This window comes from Anopheles arabiensis, chromosome X, assembly GCF_016920715.1.
Source record: "Anopheles arabiensis isolate DONGOLA chromosome X, AaraD3, whole genome shotgun sequence".
NCBI lineage: Eukaryota > Metazoa > Arthropoda > Insecta > Diptera > Culicidae > Anopheles > Anopheles arabiensis.
Window position 1 is genome coordinate 7797013 of NC_053519.1, and position 27544 is coordinate 7824556.

At 51.3% G+C, this 27544-nt stretch overlaps 1 protein-coding gene across 1 annotated transcript in view; it reads left to right on the top strand.

The window, feature by feature from the left end:
• The first annotated feature begins 812 nt into the window (after positions 1–812).
• The window catches only part of LOC120905543, a 33249-nt gene continuing 6517 nt past the window's right edge, over positions 813–27544 (top strand). Inside the window, exons 1-13 of the mRNA XM_040316430.1 lie at positions 813–893; positions 3802–6201; positions 7432–9660; positions 10419–11897; positions 12172–12293; positions 12421–12426; positions 12504–13157; positions 13235–13366; positions 13810–13950; positions 20063–20850; positions 23572–25856; positions 25937–26145; positions 26231–26580. Coding sequence (XP_040172364.1) covers positions 4497–6201; positions 7432–9660; positions 10419–11897; positions 12172–12293; positions 12421–12426; positions 12504–13157; positions 13235–13366; positions 13810–13950; positions 20063–20850; positions 23572–25856; positions 25937–26145; positions 26231–26580 — 10100 coding nt within the window. The 5' untranslated portion in view covers positions 813–893; positions 3802–4496. The remainder of the gene's footprint in view (positions 894–3801; positions 6202–7431; positions 9661–10418; positions 11898–12171; positions 12294–12420; positions 12427–12503; positions 13158–13234; positions 13367–13809; positions 13951–20062; positions 20851–23571; positions 25857–25936; positions 26146–26230; positions 26581–27544) is intronic.

Sequence of the window (27544 nt, forward strand, 5' to 3'; positions counted from 1 at the left end):
ATGCGAAAAACTGACGACGGTCACGGGCTCGCATCTGAGCACAAGTGATGAGTGCGTGAGAAACTTTAATGGATGCTTGAGAACGTTTTCTCAGCCTGAGAAAGCCCCATGGCCCCGCAGCCTATCAGTTTCTCGAAAATGAGAAAAGAAAATGGCGATAACCACAGTCATGCGTCCAAGGACTAGCTCTGAGTGCCTGATTAACTTTCATGCGTGGTTGAGTATGTGGTCTCACATTTCTCAAGTCCGCGCTGTCGCAAAAGTTTTCGGTTTAATTTTGTTTTAATGCAATCCGTAATCAGTTGAATAGGAAATAGGAAAGGGAGGGAAGAAAATGAAAAAAACAATACACAGATAAGCAGGCCAATTGTAGCCAGCATTGCGGCAGACCCCTAGACACGATTGTTTGCGATCGTGCAAGGACACGCTCACGCGATGGCGAACGCGTGTGACGTTTTCGAAACGGTTTTTTTGAATAGTGCCACGGCTTCCCGGAGGCTACAGTACAGAGCGCAGCAGAAAGGAGAGAGTTGACGAGCGAGCGAGTCCTATATAAAGAGAGAGAGAGAGAGAGAGAGAGAGAGAGAGAGAGAGAGAGAAAGAGAGAGAGAGAGAGAGCGTTCGACTGGATCGATGCTAGGCTCCTCTGTATGCGTACCGTTGCTGGTGTTGGACCGTGTCTGCGTGTACGTATATATGCTTGTTTGTGTGTGTGTGGTAAACAGTGGAAACCCCCTGTGTGAGTGTGTGTGTGTGCGTGTCTCGGGCGCCTGTATTGTGAAGGGGATCAATGAAATCGCAATTTCCACCAGAGCACCACCGAAAGGAAGTGCAACAGTCGCAGGGAAGTCGTTAAAAAGGCAAAGTGTGTTTCGATGTGCGGTTAAACAAGCGTAAGAATCGAGGACGATTGGCTCTATGCGATTTTTCCCTTTTCGTTGTTGGTTTGGTTTTTTGGTTTTACATCTCAACTCCCATTTCTGCCACTCCGCAAGCAAGCCAAAGTGTTTGGGGAACCATCGCACGACTGTGAAAAAAAAAAAAAAACGGTGCCCCCATATAGTTCCCGTGTTTTGTGCTGCAATATTTAAATATCGCTTTGTAAAAAAAAACGGTGGCGCCCCCGCCTCCCCCCTCCACCGCTGTGCTGTGCTTTTCCAGCTGCCCCTCTTGTGTTAGTTCTGCGGTTTTTGTTTTTTTTTTTTAATTTGCTCGTGCTCACTCGCATCACACCGTTTTGGTGCACCGTTTTTTTTATGTGCAAGCAACATAACACTTTTAGCCGTTATGCAATGAAACAAAACATTTCCGACACATAAGACACCCTTCTCCAATGCCACCCACCCCTCCCTCCCTCGTCGCATCCCACTGGGTTCACTTGCATTAGACCCGTTGGCGCACGGTGCGTTCATGCGGTCCCCCGTTTTTGGGGTCGGCCATCCCCCCCCCCGTCCCTCACAAACCCGCCAGCTTTCGTGCTTTTTCGAGTGCTTTTTCACTGCTGTATCACAACCAAGAGAAAAAAAAGTCCTTACAGCCCTCATCCCCACCCCTTCCTTCCACCCTGAGGCGGACATTCACCCCTGAGGTGAGTGGTGGGACCGCGTGTGTGTGTGTGTGCGCCTCATTGGATAGAGCTTCAATCCCGTGCTCGCTTCAGCTTCCAATTTCCTTCCCACCGAGAAAAAAGAAACAGAAAAGAAAAACCCCCCGTAAGGTGGCAAGGAAAATTCCTGGATGCTTCTGCGTTTCGCTGTAGGAAAAGTGCTCCATACATACATCTATACACGCAAACAACAAAACGCAAAGTAAAATACCCACACGCATATGCGCGATTCTTTGCAGCTGTGTGTATGTAAGTGTGTGAGTGTATGTGTGCAATTGTCCGTGTGCTATGCAGTGTGCCTGGTGTGTGTGTGTGCGCGCGCGCTCGTGTGTGTGTGTGTGTGGGCTGTAAATTTGTAACAATTGTGAGCACACGCTGAACAGGACAGGAAAAATCGAACTCCAATAATTACTACATCTGTGTAGGTGTGTGTGATTGTATGTGTGATAGTGTGTGTGTGTGTGTGTGTGTGTGTGTGTGTGTGAAGAAGGGGGGGGGGGTTTAAAAAATGGGGCTTTCGCGGTCGAGCACGCTGCAGAACTTCCAGGGCCTCTAAAGGGCTCTTCGCTTTTCGCCCCATGGGTCGTCTGTAAAATTCGCCGCACAAAGTCTCCTTTTCGTCTCGTTCGCCTTTTGTGTGTGTGTGTGTGTGTGTGTGTCTGGCACACTTGTGGTCTATGGTTGCTTTTCTCCGCCTATTCGCTTCCCCCTCACTTGGCACCCCAGGCTTCTGCATGCGACAAGAGTAACCACCCGCCCGCCCACCAACCCATCCATCCATCCATCCACCGAGCCCATACACTCGCCTACCATATTGTAGTCGGTCACCCTAACGCATATTTTTTTTAGTTTTGTTTCACCCTATCTTTTTTGTTGTTGTTGTTGTTGTTGTTGGTTTAACTTGAGGGTACAATTTTCCATCCTGCAAAAAGAAAAAAGAAAAACGTACGTGTAATAGAACGGCGCGCAGACCCCCCCCCTGTGCCTCGTTTAGTTCGCATTTCCATTTGTATACACCATCACCAAGCCACACGCAGACACTCTTGTAAAGGAAGAAATACACACACACACACACATACACAGAGGTAGAGCGAGAGTGTCGCGTGGAAAACGAACGAACGAGAGAGTGAAAGAGAGAGAGAGAGAGAGAGAGAATGAGAGAGAGAAAGAGAGAAAGAGAGAGTGTGAGAAAGATAGAAAGAAAGAGAGAGAGGAATAGAGAGAAAGAGACAGAGAGAGAATGAAAGAGAGAGAGTGAGAGAAAAAGAGAGAGAAAGATAGAGAGAGAAAAATAAAAAGAGAAAGAAAGAGAGAGAGAGAGAGAGAAAGAGAGATATAAAGATAAAGAGAGAGAAAGAGAGATATAGAGAGAAAGAGAGAGAAAGAGAGATAAAGAGAGAGGAAAAGAGGGAGAATGTGTGTGTGTGTGTGTGTGTAAGAGAGAGAGAGAGAGGGAGAGAGAGAGAGAGAGAGAGAGAGAGGGAGAGAGAGAGAGATATCCCTGTTTTTTTTTTTATTTTCCCTGTGAGTCATCCACACTGCAAATCATCCACACTGCTGCGTGTATGTGCAAGGATTCGGTTATCGATTTTTCCACGGCTCCTGCTTCCTTCCTTCGACCGAGCGCCGCTTGTGAGTGAGCGAGCAGTGTGTGTGTGTGTGTGTCAGAGTGCAAATAGCGAGAGAAAAGCAAAACAACACGAAGCACGGACACCGTACGTACGGCGGACAAGAAAACGTTCGTGAGCGTTCGAATTTCGTGCACCCTTCCCGACCACACAGTTTCCTTCCCCCGCCCTCCCTCCCTCACCTCTCCAACGGCTTGGCGTACGCGTGTATTTTGCAATCTGCTGCTGCTAGTCGGGCAACGCTGCCACACATTTGCGCTAATCATCATACCGTGTCCGTCGGTGTCCGTTTGTTTGTGTGTATGTATCTGTGCTTGTGTGTGTGTGTGTGTGTATGTGTATTTGAGACTGTGAAAAAATCTCCCCTCCCACCCCCTCTGTCACAGCCCATTTCACCCATCAAACGCCCAGTAGGAACTAGTCCATCTGCAATCTTCCCAACAAAAAACCAAAAAAAAAAACATTTCCTCCGCTCCGTCCTTCTCCTGATACCATCCTGGTGTGTGTGTGTGTGCGTATGTGTGTCCCGTTATTAAAGTGCGTTTTTAACATTTGTTACATTTCCAGCACCTCCAGTAACACTTCTACACACACCTCCTACCTACCGCGTACCGCCATCGGATAAGAAAAGATTAGCCAAAAACAAAAAAAAAACAAAAACCCGAAACAAAACAACAAACAACACAAAAAGAAGAAGCGGAGCAAAAAAAAACGAGTTCCTCCCTCGAGCCCCAACACCCTTATCCTCCCCCCCACCCCCTCAAACCCCACCATCCTCTCCCATCCCCAGACCCCAACTGGCAAAAACGAGCAGAAACGCAGGAAAGCAGAAAGGGGGGCGAGGGGAAGCAAAAAAAAAAAGGAAAGGAGGCGACAGGGGGTTTTTTTGCCCCTTTTCTTCTTCCCATTGTGCGGCAAAAGAGGTTGTCCTTGCACGCGTGTGTTCTATTTGTGTGTGTCTGTGTGAGTGATTGTGTGTGTTTGTGTGTGTGTGTGTTTTTGTGTGTTTAAGTGTGTGTATTATCATCCCAAAACACGTCCTTCCCTAACAAACCAACAACAACAACAACGAAGCAAACAAAGAACACAAACTCGGGCCCTCCCCCCCCTTGAAGCACAGGCGGCCGCCGCGCCCCCGCAGAACAAAAGGGGTTAAAAGCACACACACACACACACACACACATACACCTTTCCACACACACACTACCGCAAACACACAGCCGAGAACGCGAGGAGGTGGGGCGGGCCGCCGCTGGGACGCAATGGTCAGCTCGACCGTTGCCTTCGACCGGAAGCCACCGGCCGCCGCACCGGTAGAGAGTGCCGGCGCGGCCGACCGCCACGATGATAGCAGCCCCTTATCCTCCACCACCTCCTCCTCCTCCCTGCCTTTCAGCGGTGCGGCAGTCGAGACGGCAGGCGGCGGTGCGGTGCTGACGACGGGAACGGACGCAACGACGGCAGCGGCGGCGGCAGCCGGGCACGAGCTCAGCCTGAGCGAGCAGAAGATTTCGCTGCTGTTTCCGAAGTGCAAACCGCGCAGTGACTACCACCACTATGTCCTGAGCAGTGGTGCGAGTGCAAACGGTGGTGGTGGTGTTGGTGGTGGTGGTGGTGGTGGTGGTGGCAAAAACAGTAACAATAATTGCCTGATGGACGTCGGCAGCCTGTCGCTCGGGACGTACGTGACGCGCACGAGCCCGCCGACGGTCGCCACAGCGCAAGGGGCCGGACCGGCCAAGGTTTACATGGACATGGGGACGTTCGGCAATAACAATGGCGGTGGTGGTGGTGGTGGTGGTGGTAGTGGTACGGGCGAGTTTGAGTACGGTGCGGAGAAGGAGCTGGTCGTCGGCAAGGGCGGCAGCAATAGCAGCAACGTCACCAGCAGCAACAACAACAACAACAATAACAACAACAACAGCAACAACAGCAGTACCGGCAACGCAGGCAGCGGCAGTGCCGGTGGCAACAACAACCACTACGGTGGCAACATCAAGGGCGAACTGTACGGCGGCATCGGTGGGGGCAGCACCGGCGGCAGTGTGAAGCACGGTGCGCCCAATCAATCGGCCGCCAAGGGGGGCGGCAGCACCGTCCCGGACGGGTACGGCTACTACTACAGCAATCAACCGCCGCCGCTGACCTGCTCGCCAACCGAAACTCAATCTGCTATCAGCGCCGCGTTGGGCAACGGAGGTGGTGGTGGTGGTGCTGGTGGCCCCTCCACCGGTCTTCTCCTGTCCGACGAGGACGACACGCGGGACGAGCGGCTGAAGCGGGAGGCTGCCGGTGCGGGACCGACCCCACGATGGATGGAGCGCAACTACTGCCACCTGTCCGTCTCGCACTACCCGTCCACCGGGCCCAAGTCGAAGGGAGGCGGGCCGGGGGTCGGTGGCGGCAGCACTGGTGGTGGCGGTGGTTCGATGATGCAGCCACCGAAGCGGGCGGGTGTAGTGGGGTCCGGCTCCACCTACAAGCCGGTGAGCTGCTACAACATGGTGCTGCAGTCGCCGCTCGAGGACGAGAGCGACATGGAGGACAAGCTGAAGTACTTCAACTACCAGCACGAGATGCAGACGTACAACGGTACGCGCAAGGACAAGCTCGGGCTCGGGGGCTATGGTGCGCTCGGGGGTGACGGTGGGGCCGCCGGTGAGGGCGAGATCGTTGTGCTGAGCAGCAATGCCAAGGAGCACGGCAACACGCTGTCGGTGGCGCAGCCAAAACTGCAGGACCTGCCGGACGAGGGGCCGACCGCCCGGAAGGGGCTGCTGCACTTGGGGCAAAAGCTGGAGCACGGACCGCACGTGGGGCTGAGCGTGGCCAGCCCGAGCGTGGAGCAGTGCGAGCCCGCGGTCGACTTTGCCGACAAGCTGCTGGGACACTATCCGGCCAAGCGGGACGAGGGCGAGGCGGAGCTAGCGGAGAACAAGTCCCAAAGCACCGGGTCGAACATTATCGGTGAGTATACTGCTACTACTGCTACTGCTTGGCAGCCCTGCGGTGGAGGGCTCTCCGTTATTGGGCACTTTAAGGTGGTAGGGTACTGTGGTACTGGAACTTCGTGAAACTGCACTCTGCAATTTTTGGTCTCTCTCAACTTCCATTCCATCACTCATTGAACTAAGTTATATTTGGTGCTTAAAATCGATCCTTTATGACCCATGATCTAGGCTCAAACCTACGCTGGTGCTGATAGTTCCATATCCTTTATCTGAATTCCAGAATGGTAGACTTATTTCGGTCTTTGGACCCGATCCATTTAAGATCTTGGCACTCTTTCTGAACTTATCCAGGGCCTATAACGAATTTTGACAGTCGCCAGTCTCGTAGTACAGTCGTCAACTCGTACGACTTTCAACAACATGCCCGTCATGGGTTCAAACCCCAAATAGACCGTGCCGCCATACGTAGGACTGACTATCCTGCTATGGTGGGGAACCAATTAGTCACTGAAAGCCAAGCCCACAAGTAGTGGGTACAAGCAGGCCTTGACCGACAACGGTTGTTGAGCCAAAGAAGAAGAAGAAGAAGAAATAACGAATCTTGAACCTATCCCGGCCGAAGAACATACATGGAATTCATCTAGATCCTGTCCTAGAACAGATACCTAAGATATCCCGGTTCTTGAACTGATCCTAACTCTATTTCTGCTATGTAACGGACACCAAATCTGTTCAGATACAGAAATTGATACTGAATCTATTTCGGGTTTTTGGAATAAGCTTTGTACCTATTCCGCTCCAGGAATTGCATTCAATTCTATTCTGTTTCTGAAATTCAGCTTGATTCTATGCTAGACATGGCACAGATCCTGAACCAATGGTTTTAACTGGATTAAGCACAGTCTTGGAACCTATCCCTGTTTAAAAATTTGATCTCAATGCATATCTCGAGCCAACTCTGTTTGAATAGCTGCTGTTGAATCTATCCCAGGATACAGTAATTCCCACTGAACATACTTCGCTGCTAGAACAGAATATGAAATGATATGGAATAAAGCCTTATCTTCTCCTAGAACCATTCCTTAACTTATCCCGATTCAGAATCCAATATCTAAGCTAGCCACCCCCACCCTAAAAAAAGCGTCTTCACCCAAGAAGCGTATCAGCTCAAATTAATAACATTCCAACAGTATTTACGCGGTAAGTCCTATATCATTGTGTGCCCATCTCTCCCCACTATTCTCAGAATACGACGGTTCGCCGCGTCGGTTTGGCCTGAACCTTTGCGACGAAAGCGACTGCTACCTAGCGTCCAGCGTGAAGATAAACCTGACCTCACCGTCACTGCTATCGCTACCTCGTCCCGGCTTCCCTCAGCGCGTAGTACCCGCTACAGTCGGTACTGCCGGCAGCGGCAGCAGTATGGCTGGTACCGTCGCTCAAACGTCCTCCACCAATGCCAGCTGTTCGCCTTCGCTGCTCGACCAGGTCAACTCCACTCTCAGCAAGACGCTGCTGCTCGATTCGAAACGATCCGCAAACGATACCGAATGTACGAGCAGCTACGGCGCTGGAGAGCTTCCCAAAGTTTCCGGGACGCGCAAGGAACAGCAGCAGCAGCAGCAGCATCAGCAGCAGCACCACGACCATCACATCTACGACATGCTGCCCGGCAAGCTATCACCGTCCGAGATGGGCGGCAAGACGAGCCTGGAAAAGTTGCAGCTGAGCGCCCAAACGCCCGAGAACGAGCTGCAGCACATCGGTGGCACGTCCGGCTTTCCGCCGATCGCCAACTCCTCCACGTTCGACTATCTGTACGAGTTTTCGGAGACGCGCAAAGTGCTGGAGGAGTTCTTCAAGTGCCCCTCGACCGAGGACGTGGAAAAGTTCAGCGACTACAATGACAGCGCAGAGGAGGAGGACGAGGAGGACGGGGAGGAGGAGGATGGGGAGAGTCTGGATGTGCACTATGACTATCCGGTCGAGCTGGAGCGCTCGAAAACGATCGAAACGACGTACATTGGCAACGTGAATGGGGCGGCAGGCAAGCAGGACACGCTGGTGCGCTCGCCCAAGTCGCCGCTGCTGGGCGACGGGCCGGCTCGCCGGGAGGAGGACGACGACACGGCCGACGTGGAGGACGAGGAAGAGGAGGAGGACAGAGAGGAGGAGGACGACGAGGACGACGCGAAGGCAAACGGGTTGGCGAAGTACAGCTACAAGCTGAAGAGCAAATCGACCCGCCTGTCCGACTACTGCGGGCTGCGCAAGAAGAAATCGGACGCCCATCTGAAAGGCCACAGTGGTGGCAACAGCGGTTTGGGGGTGGTAGATGTGTCGGATCGGTACTGCAGTGCGGCCGAGTACGACCGGCGGGAAGATGACGGTGTGCGGCTGTCGCTAAAGTCCACCCTCCAGTCGGCTAGTGATGCGCGCGACTACGCCATGTACGTGCAGAGTGGCCTACTGAATAGCTACCCGGAACAGCAGCAACAGCAGCAACAGCAGCACCAGGCTGAACCACCGAACCAGCCACCCAACCAGCATGCCAACATGGGCGAGCTGCGGTTCAGCGCGTACATCAACGGGGAGAGCCGCACCAGCAGCTACGATGCCATCAACGAGGCGAACTACGACGGCCATCCGATGATCTCGAACGGCAGCGACAAGGACCCGCTGCACTACTCGCTCAACGGGGACGGTGGCGACGGGCGCAAGGTGTACGCGCGCAAGTACAGCAAAAACTTCAACTACTCGCCCGACACGACCGACTACGACTCGAACTGTGGCGACTACGATAGCGAAATCTCGCCCCAGTACGGCAGCGACTTCGGGCTGATCTCGGGCAACGGGGCGACGATGTGCGACGATCTAAACAATGGCGTGATCAGTGCGACCTCGGGCGCACCGTCCGGCCCGGGCGAGTCGCTCAACTGTCTGTTCGCGAACAACGCGAACAACTACACGCGCTACTACGCCGCGATGCCGGTGCTGGAGGACGGGCTGTCCAGCGGGCACGTCTCCGACTCGGAGAACAATCTGAGCGCGAACCCGATGACGGGCCTGCTGCCGCCCGATCTGGTCACGGTCGGCAGCGTCAAGCAGCACGGGCAGGCTGGCAGCAATGGCGGCATGATGCAGTCGGCCGGCCCGGCCACCGGCCCGTACGGTTTGCTGGGCGCACAGTCACCGTCCGTTACAGCGAAGCCATCGATATCCTCGTCACCTAGCATGTCGAAGGAGCTGATAGCCGCACAAGGTCCACACGTACAACAGCAGCAGCAGCAGCAGCATCAGCAGCAACAGCACCAACCACAACAGCAGCAACAGCAGAACCAAGGCACGAACGTGGAGGGCTACTTCGTCAACAACACCTTCCGCATGGGAAATCTCAAGCTAAACTCTAGTATGCTGCACAACGCCAGCATATTTAAGAATCGCGACCCAGAGCTGGAGTCTCTCTACACCATAAGTAAGTAACGAATGCTAATCGGCCATATCTACCATCTTCTGGTGGCTATCATACGATTCCTTCTTGTTTGTTTAACTACCTTAATTTAGTTGAGTACATCATTGATTGCAATTCTGAGTTCTATTCTTTCTACAATCTACATTGGTTGTGAGGATCACTGAGGAGTACATTGGAAATTCATTGCGCTTTAGACTCTTCAGCTATAATGTCCATGCAATGTTCATGTAAACAGGCTCTAGCAGATCTCGCATAACTTCGATATCAAAGCATTAGAGCATGAGAAATCGCATCTAACTCAGGTGAGATTTGGCCACATCAGTGTGTTGATTGAGGGCAGTAAATATCTTTAAGAAAATTCTAATCCTTATGGAGATGTCAAAAGGCTCTTCTCAATACTGTTATAGCGTCCTCAACAAAGAGAGTCAGGTATTTCCCGCCAGATCTCAGCAGATGATGCTAGTCGTGAACTCCAAATCTACGTCTCTAATGGATTAGAGCCGAAGCTGTTCTATAGTTGTGAGATGCGTCCTTGTCATGTGAACAGTTTTGACCTAAGATGCATGAGTCTTCAAGCTAATGATAGGAAGAAGCTTTTAAAGTATATTGTAATGAAGATGATTTAGCTCAATAGTGGTCTCTTGGATCAAATCTTGATTTGTAGCCTCATTACGTCTCATATCATGGTGGAGCTCGAAGATGACTAAAATCCCAATCTGGTCTAATCTCGTACCCAACGCTTTTGTGGCTGTTTTTCGCAGATACTATCCAATCGACACCGCCACCTCCAGCCCCAGCACCGCACAGGAAGTCTTCGATCGATTGTGATAACATGTCGCTGTTGCAGCAGCAGCAGCAACAGCAACAACAACAACCGGGACAGCAGCAAAAGCAACACCAGCTGCAACATCTACAGCAACTTCAGCAGCAGCAACAGCAATCGCAACAGCAACAGCAGCAGCAAGGGCAACCCCAACAACCGCAACAATCACAGCAACAGCAGCAGTTCAACCACGGCCAGGCGACCAGCGCCGACGTGCAGTCCACGCTCAAGGACATTCGGCTGTGTCTGCAGAAGACGAAGAGCCTGAACCTAGCTAGCGGCAACCAATCGCGGAAAGCGTTCGACAAGGGCAGCCTGTGCGCGACCGGCGACTTTCCCGACCCGCTCGGCCCGGTGGGCAGCGGGACGGTCGGAACCGCCGGCAGCGGTGGCGGCGCCGGCACCGGCTCGAGCCTCTCCCCGATCTGGATACCGCGCACACGCGCCAGCGACGACTTTGCCGGCAAACCGCTCGCAGGGGCAACGGGCCCGACTGCGGCCAGCGGCACTGGAGCGCTGTCGAACGGGCTGCAGCCCGGGGTCGGAGTTTCTGGGCCGTCCTGCAAGCTCTCCTCTTCGCCGGTCTGCTCCAAACCGGTGGCCGTCGCAGGGCCCGATTTCGCCGACGAGACGGACGTGCTGATCGGACAGGGCGCTGGTGGGGCAGCCACGAAACCGCTGGCCCTGGTGGACGAGGACGAGGACCCGGACACCGATCTCGAAACCGACCGGCTGCTCGGGCACCAGCGGCTCGACGACCAGGGCTTCTACGACGAGAGCGGCAGCGGCAAGCTGTGGAGCACGGGCGAGCGCAAGACAGGCGCCTCGCGCCTGCTCACCCTCGGCAAGGTCTCGCCGAAGCAGCAGCAGCAGCAGCAGCAGCAGGGCGCATCCCAACCGGCCGGTGTGGCCGGTGGCGCAGCGCGGGATACGGCCGCGAACGGGAAGCTGCCCGCCGCCGGTCCGCTCGGCGAGCGGCTCGGGGGCACGGTGGGAGTGCGCAACGGTCCCCAGCCGAACGGAAGCACCGGAGGAAGCAGCTTCCTTCCCGGGGGTGGCGGCAGCGGCAGCTCGACGGGTATGGCGGGCACCGGCGCCAGCGTTCCCCTGCCGGATCTTGGTATTGCGGCCGCGGCGACGCTGCCGCCAGTGTCCGGCGCGCCCAGCACGGTGAATGGTGGCGCCGGCGGGACGGCCAGCGCCAAGAGCGCCAAGCCGCCGAGCGGCAACCTGATCAACTTCAACGGTCCGAACGAGCCGCAGACGCAGCTGACGTCGCCGAATCCGAGCCCGCAGCACTCGCTCGGCGAGGGCAACCTGCTGGACAAGTCGAACGATTCCGGCAGCCCGGGCGGGTCGACCAAATCGAAATCGCTGCACAACAACGACTCGAAGCGAAAGTCGAAGAACAAGGAGGGTAAGTGGGGAGTGCTTGGGAGGGGAATGGGGGGGGGGTGGTGTGACGTGTGACGTTAATTGTAATGTGTTCACCCTTTCTCTGTCACTACTATGCTGGCACACATGTTGATGGACTGTTCGCTGTAAGTAAACTAATCCCGTGCAAACTAGATTGCTTTTTAGTTCGATGGCCTTGTCCGGTGTCTGTAGCTATATATATCTATATAGATATATAAGCAGCAAAACGAACGCGTCTTGCTCATTGTATTTTATTCCGTTTCACAGTGCTGCAGTTCTTATTGAAGGTGTCCTGTTCCGGGCCCGTTACCTAGGTTCTACCCAGCTCGTGTGCGAAGGACAGCCCACAAAGTCGACCCGCATGTTGCAGGCAGAGGAAGCCGTATCTAGAATAAAGGTAACGACCAGGCTATCGGTTTGCTTGCTTGCTCAATCGACATACTAACACTCTGTTCTCTATCTTGTGCAATGCAACGACTCAACACGATGCTCCATGCAAACGCCTGTTCCTGTTCCGGCTTAAGGCTTTGGTAAGCTACAGCTCTCCACTGCCCCTCGTTTGCGCAACCGTACATAATAATAGAGTTTTTGTTTTCTTCTATACCAGTCACCGGACGGTGAGGTTCAGCCCAGCACGGAGGTCGACCTGTTCATCTCGACCGAAAAGATCATGGTGCTGAACACGGACCTGAAGGAGATAATGATGGACCACGCGCTCCGCACCATCTCCTACATTGCCGACATCGGTGATCTGGTGGTGCTGATGGCCCGGCGCCGCTTCGTGCCGCAGGACGTCGACTCGACCGACTCGTCGGGTGGGGCGGGCACCGGCTCGGGCACGCACACGGCCGGGCACGGGGCGGGCAGTGGCAGTACGCCCTCCCAGAAGCTGGCCGGCGGCCCGAAGGGCAACCGGACGCCGAAGATGATCTGCCACGTGTTCGAGAGCGAGGAGGCCCAGTTCATTGCGCAGAGCATCGGGCAGGCGTTCCAGGTCGCGTACATGGAGTTCCTGAAGGCGAACGGAATTGAGGACCACAGCTTTATGAAGGAGATGGACTACCAGGAGGTGCTGAACAGCCAGGAGATCTTCGGCGACGAGCTGGAGATATTCGCCAAGAAGGAGCTGCAGAAGGAGGTGGTGGTGCCGAAGGCGAAGGGCGAAATACTCGGCGTGGTCATCGTCGAGTCCGGCTGGGGCTCGATGCTGCCGACGGTCGTGATCGCGAACCTGGCGTCGGCGGGGCGGCCGCCCGCTGCGGCCAGCTGAACATCGGCGACCAGATCATCGCGATCAACGGGCTGAGCCTGGTCGGGCTGCCGCTCTCCACCTGCCAGGGGTACATCAAGAACACCAAGAACCAGACGGTGGTGAAGTTCACGGTCGTGCCGTGCGCGCCGGTCGTGGAGGTGAAGATCAAGCGCCCGAACACCAAGTACCAGCTCGGCTTCAGCGTACAGAACGGTGTGGTAGGTATCGGATGGGTGGGTTGGAAGAATTGTTGAGAGAAAAGTGTTTCGCAATGAATCATCAGTGAAGAATCAATAGATTCAAGAATCAAATGTCTAACGTTAATCCTGGGAAGAGTGATGCATCTTGAGATTACACAAGCTTGCAAGAGCTGTATGTATCTAGAGTTTCATGAACTTTTGAAGAATTGTGAATCTTGTCACAGATATTCCAGAGCTCTATCAACTGCACAGAATTAGGTAAAGAATCCTGCAATTCAATGAAGAACCAGCACATAGAGATTCTTGAAGATTCCTGATTCTTTGGAAAGAACATTGGAGACTCTTTATTGGATTAAAAGATTCGGGTTGATTGAGTCATTGCAAAGATTCTGAATCAGGTCCTAATCCATAGTGGCTACATCTGCAAGTCTCTATGTCTACATTTCTCTGTGCATTTACAGATTTGCAGCCTGCTGCGTGGAGGAATTGCGGAGCGGGGCGGTGTTCGCGTGGGCCACCGCATCATCGAGATCAACAACCAAAGCGTCGTCGCGGTACCGCACGAAAAGATTGTGAATCTCCTAGCCACGTCTGTTGGTGAGGTATGTGGACGTTGGTGGATCTGCGGTTGCTAGCGTCACGGTACGGAGCGTTAAAGACACTTCTCACTCTCTACGTTTTTCCTTTCTTCCTCACACCAGATACTGATGAAAACCATGCCGACGTCCATGTTCCGACTGCTCACTGGACAGGAGAATCCGATATACATATAAATTTGTCATTTTTGCTCGCAAGCGGCAGGAACCACCGAGCAGGAGGTCTACGCTTGCGGGAGGCAGATGTTTTGCAGGAAGGGAAAGAAGAAATAAAACACACACACAAACACAGACACACATTTACACACAGACAACGTTCGAAAGCTATGTGTGTATACGTTATGATTTCTCTGTATGGGGTATACATATATGAAGAAAAACGCGATTATCTATGTGTGTGTATATTTATAGCAATCTTTTTGGAATTGATTCATAACCTTGGCCTTGCAAACTTACATAATTATCGTTATGAATATAATATATACAAAAAAACACACACACACAAACAAACACGAACAAACTCATAAACACTCACAAAGGTACACTAACACACATAATCGCAGATCACAAAACGCTTTACGCCATACGTAACCCAAAAAGGAAACAGATACATACCAGGGTGTGCGGAGACGCATAGTATATGCCCAGGGCCTCAATACACATTAAACGCAAAACCTTGGCTTTACATAATGGCATTTCACGAGTACATGTATATCGTTGGGTTTAACAATTAAAGAAGGCAACAACAGAGAGAAAAAAAACAAACACAAGGTATTAAACAGTATAGCTTTTGCAGATTTGGTGGTAGAGCAACAGAAAAGAAGAAGAAAAAAAAATGGAAGCTATAGAATCGAGTTGAAGCACAAGCAGGCAAAAGAAAGAGAGAAGCAAATACGAAACACTTATCTATCGAAACATTTCACTAATGGAGCAGAGCTAGTAGAGGAACAAAGAAAAGCAAAACACACACACAAAAAAAAAACAAAAAAAAACAAAAACATCCAAACCGATGAGACCGGTGCAACAACCAAAGAGATACCATTTATTGTAACTACCTTAATGGGGCAAGGCAAAATAGGCAAGCTGAAGGTAAGGCAGAGAATGAGAGAACTTGTAGCGAACAAAAAGCAAAACAAGGAAAACAAAATGAAGAAGAAGAATAAGAATCTCAGAAACTGATATATTTTTTGAAATCATTTAAATAAGCAAAATTAAGCTAAAACTGCAACACTCTGAAAACCAGGAACGCAAACAATGGTACGCTAGAATGAGCAAAAGAAGGAAGGCAACACACACATACGTACACACAAACATATACATACTAACCAGCAGCTAACAAGACCTTCGTAGTGAGAGAGAGAGAGAGAGAGCGATAAGCTTTGTGGCTTGGTAGTGGAGCCGCGAACACGATGGCATGAGCTATGAGAACCTTGAACCGGAGAGCGTAAACTCACTATTGATCTGGTTCGCCATTATACTTTTTCGATGCTACTACGTTGTGGTGACCGAAGGCTATAATTTTGTTTAAAAAAAAAGTCAAACAAAATGACACACAAACATACGCACACCACAAAACCCAGAGCCGTCGAAAGGGAAGGCAAAGCTCGAAAGTCTATCGATGCAGGTGGGTCCATATTCCCACTGCTTCATCCATATCGCTTCTGGAGGTACAAAACAGCCCTCATCGAGGAACAGTACTCACCGGCTACTTGCGCTCCATTATAATAATACAAGCAAACCAAACACACTCACACATACACACAAAAAACCTACTCTACTGTCCATATATTGTGTAAAGGGATTTATATCGGTGGGAGTTGTTTAAGATTGAATGGGTTAGCTGTCCATTTAAAGGCAATATTGCAACCGGGGTGTAGCGACAGGTAGTAACTATGCCACTGGCACACGGTCTACAATGCGTGGGTGATGACGTGATGGAGAACAGGGCTGGAGGAACAGCAAGGAACCACAGTAGAAAGAAGAAACTTTAAACACCGTCCTTAAGCAGAAGAGAAAACGGAGCCAGAGACAGACAGCACATAAAACAAGTAAGCAGAAAAAAACACAGAAGAAACATTAAAATGCTCATACCAAGAAGGCAATCGCACGGTAGTGAAGGAGAGTGGGGGATATTTGCTAGGCCGGTGGTTACAGCTCTCTTACAGCTTCTGAATTTGTTAATTACGAATATCTGCATGTCTTCGGTTAGCAACTCGCCCCTGCCGATGAACTCTGTATCTTTAGAGGTCCTAACGCATTGGGGCAACAATGTTTGAGGAAGCGGTAAAAAGTATTACACAAATTGCAGCGGACGGGGAAATGGAAATGAAATTCTATGAAACATTTCTTTACATAACGCCATTGCTTTTCGTACGCCGTGAACAGTATTTGCGTTCGACTTTCGACTAATGTTTTCGACTAACATTTCGACTAATGTTTTGTTTTTATTCGCGTGCTTATTTTTATACACTTGTAACGTAGCGTAACGCGTCGCGTAACGCTGTTACGATTTTGCGACCACTAGGCCGGTGGTTATAGTGCAACCAAAACCGTAAACCATTGCACACGGTCGACGGAATGTCAAGTTAACTGCTGAAACGTTGCGCAACGTTCAACCAAGACAGTGCAGTAGCAAGCAAAGCAAAGACGCAACAGAAAGCAAAAATAAATGAACAAACAACCAAATGGCCGGCTATTTACGAACCGATGGTTTGACAAATGTATCGGGAAAATGGTTTTGGATATTTACTTCTGCAATTTGTAAAAAAAAAGCAACAAACAAACTAAACAACACATTTGAGGGTGTGCTGTGTCTGAACAAAATAATATGAGTAAATATTAGATAAATGTAAAGAACAAAACAAACAAAACCATGCATACAACTAACATACACATACACACAAAACAACCACGCGCGCGCAAAAAAAGAAGCAAAGAAGCAACAACAAAAAAAAACACACACACACAAGGGAATAGTAGCAAAAGGCGCAAAAGCAAACGGGGGAAAAAAGGACAAAACAATTGGCCGCGATTACACGAATGAAGCATGCAGCAAAATTTAAACAAAAAAAAAAAACAACAACAAATAAACAGCTAATCAAATCAATTAAACAATGTAATAACTTAACTGTCATCTTGTGTAACGTATAAATACGGCGTTTGATAGCTACTAACAAAACCAAAACAAAACAAACAAAAAAACCGAATGCGTATTTATCACTAAAACAAAACAGAACAAAACTACTGTATATTAGCATGGGCTGAAATAAATATACATATATAAAACATACACGAGCGCGGCCGGACTGCCGGACTGCTGTGCGAAGCTGTTTACTGTTTACAAAGCAGGAAGCCGAAACTACTTTCTTTCTCTCTCTCTCGTTTTGCTCGTTTTTGGCGTAGTTTTATTATTGTTATGTATTTTTAATATGATTTTTTTTAACTTCAGCCGTTTGTAATGCATTTATTGATTTGTTTTACTCATTGTTTCGCATTTATTTTACCCATCGTTTTGCTCGTTCCTCACTTAGTGTCATGGGTGTTTTTTTATTTCAGTTCAAACCATTTTTACATTATTTTTCTCCGTCGTTTACAAATTCCTATACGTATGCGGCTCGTTTGAAAGAAGATGGAAATAAAAACATATATTTTTTTTGACATTTAACAAACGCTTGTTGTATTTTTAGTATTATTTGTTCAACTTCAGCCGTTTGTAATCCATTTATTTCTTTGTTTTACTCATTGTCTTACATTTATTTTACTCATTTACTTTTATTTTACATTTACTGATTGTTTCGCTCGTTCCTCTCTGAGTTTTATTGTTTTTTTTTATTTCAGTCTTTTTTATTGTACTTTTTTATTATTTCTTGTTTTTTTTTTAAATCATTTTTACATTATTTTTCTCCATCGTTTACAAATTCCTTTACGTTTACGCCTCGTTTGAAATAAGATGGAAATAAAAAGATATATTTTTTGACATTTTAACAAACGCGCACCGACCAACACCGAGGCACTGCAACAGATACGCACGCAGGACGATGAAAAACTCCTTTTTCCTGCTCCAAACGCACGGCGAGGAAAACAGGACCTTCCAGAATTGGTGTGCGCGTGTGTGTGTATGGATAGTGCTCGACACTGCTCGAGTGCTTGAAAATCTGTCAATGCCGTTGCGCGATTGCTGCGGTACCTCTGGTGGGTAGATGAGTGGGTGAGGCGATGGAGTTGATGGATTTCTGAATCTCAACTAGCACGTCTTTGCAAGGACAACAAACACACACACACACATACACGCGCACACGTATAGAGGGTGCGAATGAGCGTAAGAAGAAAAAATAAAATAAAACAACCCACCGTAGCATATCTCTCGCAATTTTTCCCTTCGCACCCAATCGCACGCTTTTCCGCTCGCTCCGGATGCCTTTGCCGTTTTTGCTTGTATGGGTGTTTCAGTAGGACGAAAACCAAACCCTTGTTGTGCGAGCACTTGCGAGGTTGTCTCCGCGAAAATACAGCGTAAGAAGAGGCAGAAGCAGGACGAAACGAACGGTCGGGAAAAACACTCCCGTGAGCACAAACCATCGCGCAGACTTCGGGAAAATCCTGGCGAGCGCGGTACTGAGAACTCAACAGTGAGAGCGAGCGAGAGCGAGAGAGAGAGAGCGAGCGCACAGGTCCTGCGTATCCTGCTGCTTCGCTGGAAAGAGTCGGCAAGCAGTGTGTGTGCGTGTGCGTGTGTGGTGGCCGCGCGAGCGCGCTCGTACACCAGAGCGGGACGGGCGCGCTGCGAGCAAAATTAAAGATGAATGCACAGATATATACGTGCCTCATCTTGCTCAGGCGCCGTTTTTCCAGCAAAGCTTTAAGTGTCGGAAGCGGAAAACGGATCGACCGTGTTGGAAGCCACGCTCTCGGGCCATCCCACCCACCCCTTCCCTCGACCCCGGAATCGCCCGTCCGCGAGACGAGCCAGGTAAACGGGCAGGAACAGCGCGCGGACACATCCTCGAAGAAGAGGCGGAAGCAGAATAAAGGGAAAGAAGAAAAGCACTAACCAAAAAGGACATCCTACCGCGGCCACTGGTACGGCGAAATATCGCCACATACACATCGCATCGCACCAGGACACTACCGCGGGGGTGGCGCAGCGTAAGCGTAAGCGTTGCGTTGGTGGGTGTCGTGAAAAGTCGCAACCGTGTGTGTCCCCGCGAGCTGGTAGCAGCCAGCCAAGCAGCAGCCAGCCCAACAATCTCGCACAACACGGCCAGCAGCCAAACGGAACGGTCGGAATAGAGGTTTTTTTTTCTTTTGTTGCTGCAATTCAGCGCCGCTCGGTGGGCATATCACGCATTGCGTTGCTGGGTTGCCGCCCCTTTGGCAGTGCAAAAACGCGGTCCTGCCCGCAACGGCAGAGAGTGGTGCGGCGTACCCGCACAACCGTATGGTTCGGGCGTGCTGGTCAGCCGACCAGTGGAAAATGGCCACCAGCCACCAGGACGGACGGGACGGCCCCGACCAGGAAGCATCCGCAGACCAGTGCTGGTGAATTCGGGCAGAGTGAACCTGCGGCTGTGTGTGTGTGTGTGCAGCAAAAAGAAGAAGAACAAAAAAAAATAGAAAAAAAGGAAACGGGAAAAGCGCAAAAACGGGAAAAACGGTGCTTTCGGTAGTTCGTGGCGGTGTTGTGTGTGCGCCTTGAGTAGGTGGGAAGTGTTGTGCGTGTGTGTGTGTGTGTGTGTGTGTGTGCAGGAGAGAGTGTTTCCTTCTCCCCCCCCCCACATTGGTCTTCATAGGGAACAGGCTCGGGGGGAGGCACAGTGGTAGGTAAAGCAAAAAAAAAAACGAGCGAAATGATGATTTGTTTGGAGGCGCATCCTGCCACCTAAAGGGGCCGCCCTGTTCCGCGTTGCGGGGGGGAGGGGCTGGTGATGATGCTGATGCTGATGATGATGCTGGGGGACGACGCCGCCCCGTGCCCGAAAGCGATAGTTGCGAACATTACATAAGGAAGTGGCACAAAGTTGCACATTCGGCTTCAAAATACACGCACACACATACACAAGAGAAGTGAAAAAAACGGCATAGAACGGCTTGTCACACCCACACACACACGTACGTATAGGGGCGTCTAAACAAACGGCTGCACCTCGGTTGTAACCCCCCCTTTTCTGTTGTTGGTGTTGTGTTGGTCCCCGATCACGATCCCCGACCGCAACCCGCATCAACCTCAACTCCGGGTAAGATGCCCAAACTTCTGGACAGTGATCTCGACTCACCGATAGCGAACCTGATCAAGCGCGGGCCCGGCGCGACCATCAACAACGGCAGCAGCTCGAGCAAGCAGAGCGCCCACTACTCGAACGACACGACCAGCGAGAAGTCGGACGGCGGCGGCCCGTTCGAGTCGATCGTCGGCCGGCACCATCTGGTCGGTGGCGGCGTCGGCGGCGGCGGCCTCGGCGGTGTCGGCGGCAACTCCAACTCGTCGTCCTCGTTCTTCTCGTCCGCGTACGACGCGAAGGACGGGTCGAACGAGGGCGGCGGCAGCAGCTACGGCAGTGCGGCCGTAGGCCTGCCAGCCGGCCCGCCGGCCCTCGGCGGTTCCGGGCAGCCGCCGCCGCTGCCGCCCCAGAGCGCGTTCTTTCAATCAACCGCCACTGCAACCACCACCGCCAGCAGCAACCACCGGGACGGCGGGAAGGGCGCGCCCGCCGCCGGTCCCGAGTCGCGTGTCAAAAAGTATCGCCATCAGCAGTTCAGCAAGAACATCTACATCGGCACGAAGAACGCGGAGAAGTGGGACACGCTCCGGAACGTGCTGCTGTTCAAGAACGATGTGGAGTTTGTGTCCTTTCTGCTCAAGCTGGCGGAGAGCAACTGCTGGAAGAAGGACTCGCCGCTGCTGAACGGGTAGGTCGGTCGGGTTGCGGCCTGTTGCCTAGTATCCTCCAGCGTGTGCGGGTTTTATGGGCCCCCCTTTCGACAATTCAGGCAATTGCTAACGTTTGGTGTGCAGAGCGAGCGGCAGGAGCGGTGTTAGTAGTGCATCTGCATTTACGACTAGAGAACTAGTCTGACGACTAGATATTAGATTATATATTCAAGATTTCTATGCAATATAAAAGTATGGTAAGAGTAGTCCAATTTCCTACTCCAGGTCTTGGCACATACTAGTACTCGAGACCCGCGAGAGTTGTTGGGGGTTGGAGCATTCAAGAATATTAAACAGCAGAAATGCTATAACCAAGCGCCATAAAGATACAGTTGAAGTAAAATGAGCAACAGTTAGTTATGCAGTTTACCAATTTATGACCTCATCAGAAAGATAAAGAGAGAGAACGATGAATGCGATATGCAATACGATTCTATGGACAATAAAAGTAAGGTGCACACACTTCTCCATCTCCAACATCCAGACCAGGGCAGATAAAAGTGTTGCAAAGCCTGAGCGTTGTTATTGAATTTCCAATATGCCGAGTGAACTTTTATGGCGCTTGCAGAAGCATGGAAATCGGGGGGAATGGTTTAGAAAAATGCAATAGGTGATGCATTTCAGGAACATATGAGCGCACATTAGGTGATCTCATGCGGGTTCTGAAACACGCGGTGCGATCTGTAAAAATCCAGGAATCGTAGGAGAGATGAGGAGGAGATATTAGGACTGATGCCTGCTTAGAGCTCTGGATGACTGTCTCATATCTTGAGTGTGCTTTTATGGGATGTTTAAAACATATCTTTGTAAGGCATCAAGCTGTGTAGAATGCATCAGAGCCGAAGGAGAAAAATTCTTAAGATCTAAAAAGCAGCGATCTGACATACAAAAACCATGAGCTAAAGTGAGGTGTGCTTATTGCAATATCCAATTCCAATATTGCAAATGCCGAGATAAAATGTAATTAAATGTGTAATCTCCTAATGGGCTTTGCATGCTCATGAAATGGTTGAAATGTGGTTGATAATGATGCATTTGCTGCAAAATGGGTGACATTACCGGCTCAAGTTGCGGTGACAATACCGGCATCTTCGATTAAGAAAGATGGATAAGAGGTTTTTTTTAGAATTCCGAAGGTACGGTCAGGTTGTTAGAAAGGTGGATTGGATCTTAAAAAAAACCCAATGACTCTTGGAACTGTAAATCTTCGATGTGTGCAATTCGATGCACTTAGATTTCGTGCAATCGGCAGTGACCACGCTCGAGTACATTTGCAGTTTAGTGCCTAAAAGCTATTATCACATTCTTATCATGTTGAGTGAGCGTTTTGAGTGTTTTTCAAAACAAGGTGATAAAAACAAGTGAGGTTGAATGAGGCAAATGGCAAATGAGTAACATTAGCGGAAAGAGACGTCCATTTTCCAGATTGCAATGCTGGTGCAATGGGGAAGAATGAGTGATTTCATTGCGAAGAGCGCTATATGTGATAGAAGTATAGTGGATCCTTAATGCCTTTATTGCCTTTTTAATAGCCTGAGAGTGATTGTTATGCAATTGTATTCCTTGAAAAGGTTTCTAGGCACAGGAATCATTTGAAGCAAGAGGAGCAACACACCTATTGGTTTTCTACTTTATGAAGGACTTGTAGTTAGTAGTTTTTATTTCTGTTGAATGATTTTAGAACCAGAAGGCTCTTTTATAACTCATCCATTGAACGAGTTGTCGAGTTTTTAAAATGAAAGTAATTAATATTTCAATGATAGAATGTTATTGAAAACAGTAATTGTAGCTGCTCAGAGCTAAGCTAAGCTAATACAACAATTCAAAGGATCAGTCGAGTGCGATATTTGAATGAACAGTTCCAAATATTCGGTAGCAATGCTAGTAAAGCATGCAAGCATGCTTAAAATTTAGATCTTTATTCAAAGCTAGGAACAAACGTAGCTCAAAATAATGTCCACCAGTACAGTCCGTCCATGAACGTATCTAAAGAAACTCCCAAACCTCATCTCACTCAATGCCTAAAGAGGAAAAATCAACTTTGATGGAGAAATAGCTGCTCAAACACCTCCTCCGAGTAGAATACGAGTGTCTTTTCATCTTCTCTTTGGAATACACTTGCTGGCAACTCAATTCTTAGTCATCTCCTTGAAGCATACATCCAATTGGTGATGTCGCTTCTACTGGCTCGCTCGCCTCTGTATATTTCTGGCCGAAGTTCAGATCTAATTTGAAGCAACCCCGTAAAAGTTGTTTTGTTGTAAACAATGATCATGACTCTTTTCCGCTTCACGTCGATTCGGCAACATGTTATTAAAATTATTATCAGTTAACGAATAAGTAATTCGTCAGTGGAAACTATACAGAAAGGAAAACCAAATCTGTCTTTCTGCATTGTCGCTGCTCATACTCAGAACCTGTAGCGATATTTGTCACACGTATACCAGGACTGCTCATAGCCTTTTGGTAACATCTGGAACTAGTGCCAGAAACGGTGTTAGTTCAATTCCCATGTCATCCAACAGTCAGAGAGAGAGAGTGAGATACAGCGACCTACTTTGACGACTGAAATTGAGACCACTAAAGATAGTCAATTTGAAGTACTCACTAGAGGGAAATTTTTGCCACATTTTCTTGCTAGGTTCACTCACATTACCTGTTTTTCTGTCTCTGTTTTTTTTTTTGCATTTTCGAATCAGATTTTATAGTGAAACGCTACCGCTGAAGCCGCAAGGAGCCGCCACCAAGGGTGGGCGGACCAAATCGGGCTCCCGTGGCAAGCAGCAGCTGCAGGAGCCGCCACAGGACAACCAGCAAGTGCTCGACCAGCAACAGCAGCAGCAGCAGCAGCAGCAGCTACAGTCGTCATCAATCAGCTTCGCCGGCGCCAAATCGATCGGGGGCGCGGGCAAGAAAACCAAGAGAGTACAATTTAATAAGAATGTAAATATTATCCATAAGCTCGAGGACGGCAGCCGGCGCAAGATGGTGTCCTTCGGTGAGAAGGCCCTGGCGGACGAGCCGGCCCCGCACCAGCACGACGAGGACTCCGCGCCCGTACCTGACGACGAGGACGGTGGTGGGGAGGACGAGGACGACGACGACGACGACGACGACGAGGGGGAGGAGATGGAGGAGGACGCGGAGGACCCGGAGGAGGACGAGGAGGAGGGCGAGGACGGCGAGGAGGGCGAGGAGGACGAGGAGGAGGAAGAGGAAGAAGAGGAGGAGGGCGAGGAGAAGGAGGCGCTGGCGGGGAGCGGGGCGGAGGGCCCGGCCGAGGAGCGGAAGGTCGAGCCGGCGTTCCTCGGCGACGGCAGCAAGGAGGAGCAGGAGCAGTCGAGCGTGAGCAACCACGACGCGTACCTGATGGACGACCTCGTGAAGAAGACGCTGCGCAAAACGCTCCCGCCACCGACCACGCCCGCGTCCGCGGCGCCGAACCGGCAGCAGCAAAGCAACGAGGTGCAGCAGGACTCGATCAGCAGCACGATGGGATCGGTTTCAGAGGACTCCCTCAACACGGAGACGGAGGTGCTGGACTACCGCATCGCGGAGAAGATCAAAACCGAGCTGGAGGAGAAGCAGAAGCTGGAGCGCCGGGCACACACCGGCGGCGAGGAGCTGCCGACCACGTCCAACTTCTTCGACCAGTGCGACCAGTTCGAGCCGCCGGAGGAGAAGCCGCCGGTCCCGGCCGCCCCCAAGAAGGGCGTGGACCGGTCCCGTGCCACGGGCGCGACCGATCGCCCCGCGTACGGTGGCGTACGCAAGCGGGGCCGACGTGCGGCCACGGCCCACGACTCGGCCAACGTCGACCTGCACATCGAGTACGAGGAGCAGGAGTACCGGCCGCTGCCTGGGGCGGCTCGGGGGACCAGCACGGCCGAGGGGGGGCCCTCGGCCGAGAAGGCCGCCTTCCTGGGGCCCGCCGGCCGCCAGCTCGGGCTGGGCTCGCACGGCACTGCGCCGGCCGGCCGCCGGGCGAAGGGTACCGGCACGGCCAAGAACAAGGTGTGCACCGGGTGCAGCATCAAGCACGGGGCGGACCAGTGCCCGCTCAGCACGCCGCTGCGTGCGATCAGCAACAAAATCGAGCTTACCCAGTGGCTGGAGCAGAACGAGGACCTGATCAAGAAGCACAAGCTGTTCCTGAAGCCGCCCGGCACCGGCGACGAGCTGGACGACGAGATGGACGACCAGTACGACGAGGACGAGGACGACGACGAGGACGACGTTGAGGACGAGGAGGACGACGGCGGGGAGAGCAGCCGGGGCAATGGGAAGGTGGAGCTGACGCCCTCCTTTTCCGAGGTGTCGGTGCCGCCCGAGTTCGAGCTGCGGCCCTGCCCGCAGTCGAGCGCCAACGGCACGATCAGCAGCACCACGCAGAGCGCAGACGCGCTGCAGCTGCAAAAGCTGGGCCAGCTGGGTGACTCGCAGCCACCGGTATCGCTGCCCCAGCAGCAGCAGCAACAGGGGCAGGGGCAAAGCCACGACCTGCAGCAGGATCAGGACTCGCTGCTCGACTCCAAGAGCTCCCTGCCACCGGCTGCAGCGCTGGCCGGGTTCGCCGGCACGCTCGGGGCGGACCGGGAGACGGCCCCCAAGAGCCGGCCGGCCGGCGGGCACGGTCTCAGCATCTACACGACCACCTTTATCGCGAAGTATACGAAACTAGGGCCCCTCACCGGGCAGATTGTGCGCGAGACGGAGATCCAGGACGACTGCACGATGCGCCACATCTTCGAAACGTTCGACGGCGCCAAGTCGACGTACACCAGCACGGAGAACAAAAACTTCTCCAACTGGTTGCGCTACATCCGGCCGGCCCGCAACCGGGAGCAGAAGAACTGCGTCCTGCAGGTGCACGACGGCAGCATCTACTTCGTCACGTGCCGGGACCTGGAGCCGGGCGCCGAGCTGCTCTATTGGAGCAACGACAGCAACTCGGCCTGGGGCAAGAAGAAGATGGAGAAAACGAGTAAGTAGGGGTGGAGCTTGCCGAATGATGTGGGAGACGTGCTCATGGTGTCTCTGTTTTTTTTTTCTCTCCATTTTTAGACTGCGGCGGCTGCAACCTCAAGTTTGACCATCCGTTCTACTACCGCACCCACTGCTCGGTGTTTCACGATCCCGGCTTCAGCCTGACAATCCGCAAGTACCACTGCAAGGTGTGCGGTGCGGCCGTGCTCGGCAAGGAGAACATCATGAAGCACGCCGAAAAGCTGCACGACGGCAAGGGCGCATATCAGTGTCAATTCTGTCAAAAGGTAGGACCAGAGACGGAGAGAGAAAGAGAAAGACCCTCAGCAGGCTTAACTGACGAGCAATCCACCCGTTTTTTTATCGTTCCAGTTCTTCCTGCGGCTGAACTATCTCGAGATGCATCGCACGTACGGCTGCAGTGCGAACCCGCAGCGCACCCGGCCGCTGTGCGATTTCTGCGGCCGCAAGTTCTGCCAGCCGCAAAAGCTGAAGGTCCACATCAAGCGGATGCACAGCGACATGGCGGACGTGCTGCGCGACTTCCAGTGCAAGCTCTGCTCGAAGCTGCTCGGCTCGCGGGCCGCCCTCCAGCGCCACTCGAAGGAGGTGCACAGCCGCAACTCGGCCGTCGTCAGCTGCCCGCGGTGCCAGAAGCTGTTCCAGAACCGGTCGAACCTGAAGATCCACATGCTGACGCACTCGGGCGTCCGGCCGTTCAAGTAAGTGATGCTCGGCAGTCGCTCAAAGTGCCATTGAAATCATTGCTGAATGATTGGATTCATGTGAAGGGATTCATCGAGATTTCAATCACGACAGAGTGTTGTTGAACTCATGAATGACTTAACTCAGTGTGATTGAGTTGATGTGTGTCGTGGAAAGCTCTCCTCAAGATTGAACTCTCGAAAGAGTACTTGAACTCGAGACCTCACTCATCATTCACGAGAGACAAAGAGATAGAGGGAGCTCACGAAAGATTCAACTCAGTATGATTGAGCTACTGTTTGGCGTGGAGAGTTCAACAGCTCACCTCAAGATTGAATTCTTCAGCGAGCTCATTATTTCACCCATTGAGATATTTCGCTCATGAAAGAGCTGTTATATTCAAGGATGATTCAGCTTAGTTTGGTTAAGTTTGTATTTGACGTGGAAAGCCTAATAGCTCTCCTAAAGATTGAATGCTCGAAACAACTCTCAAACTCGAGATATACTCACGAGAGACGAGATACAGACGAAACTCAAACGATTGATATTTGACTCACCAAAAAGCTATTGAACTCTTCTAATACAGCTAATTCAGCTCAGTGTGATTGAGTTGTTGTTTGACGTGGAAAGCTCAATAGCTCTCCTCAAGATTGAACTCTCGAAAGAGCTCGCAAACTCGAGATATACACTCACGAGAGACGAGAAACAGACGAGACTCACGAATGATTCATCTCAGTGTGATTGAGTTGCTGTTTGACGTGAAAAGTTAAACAGCACCCCTCAAGATTGAGCTCTCGAAAGAGTTCTCGAACTCTAGATCTCACTCACAAAAAACCTGTTGAACTCAAGGATGATTCAGCTCAGTGTGATTAAGTATCTGTTTGACATGGAGAGCTCATTAACTCGCCTCAAGATTGAACTCTCGAAAGAGCTCTCAAACTCATACGGTTCCATGATTGACTCTCTTACTCGACTCGGCTC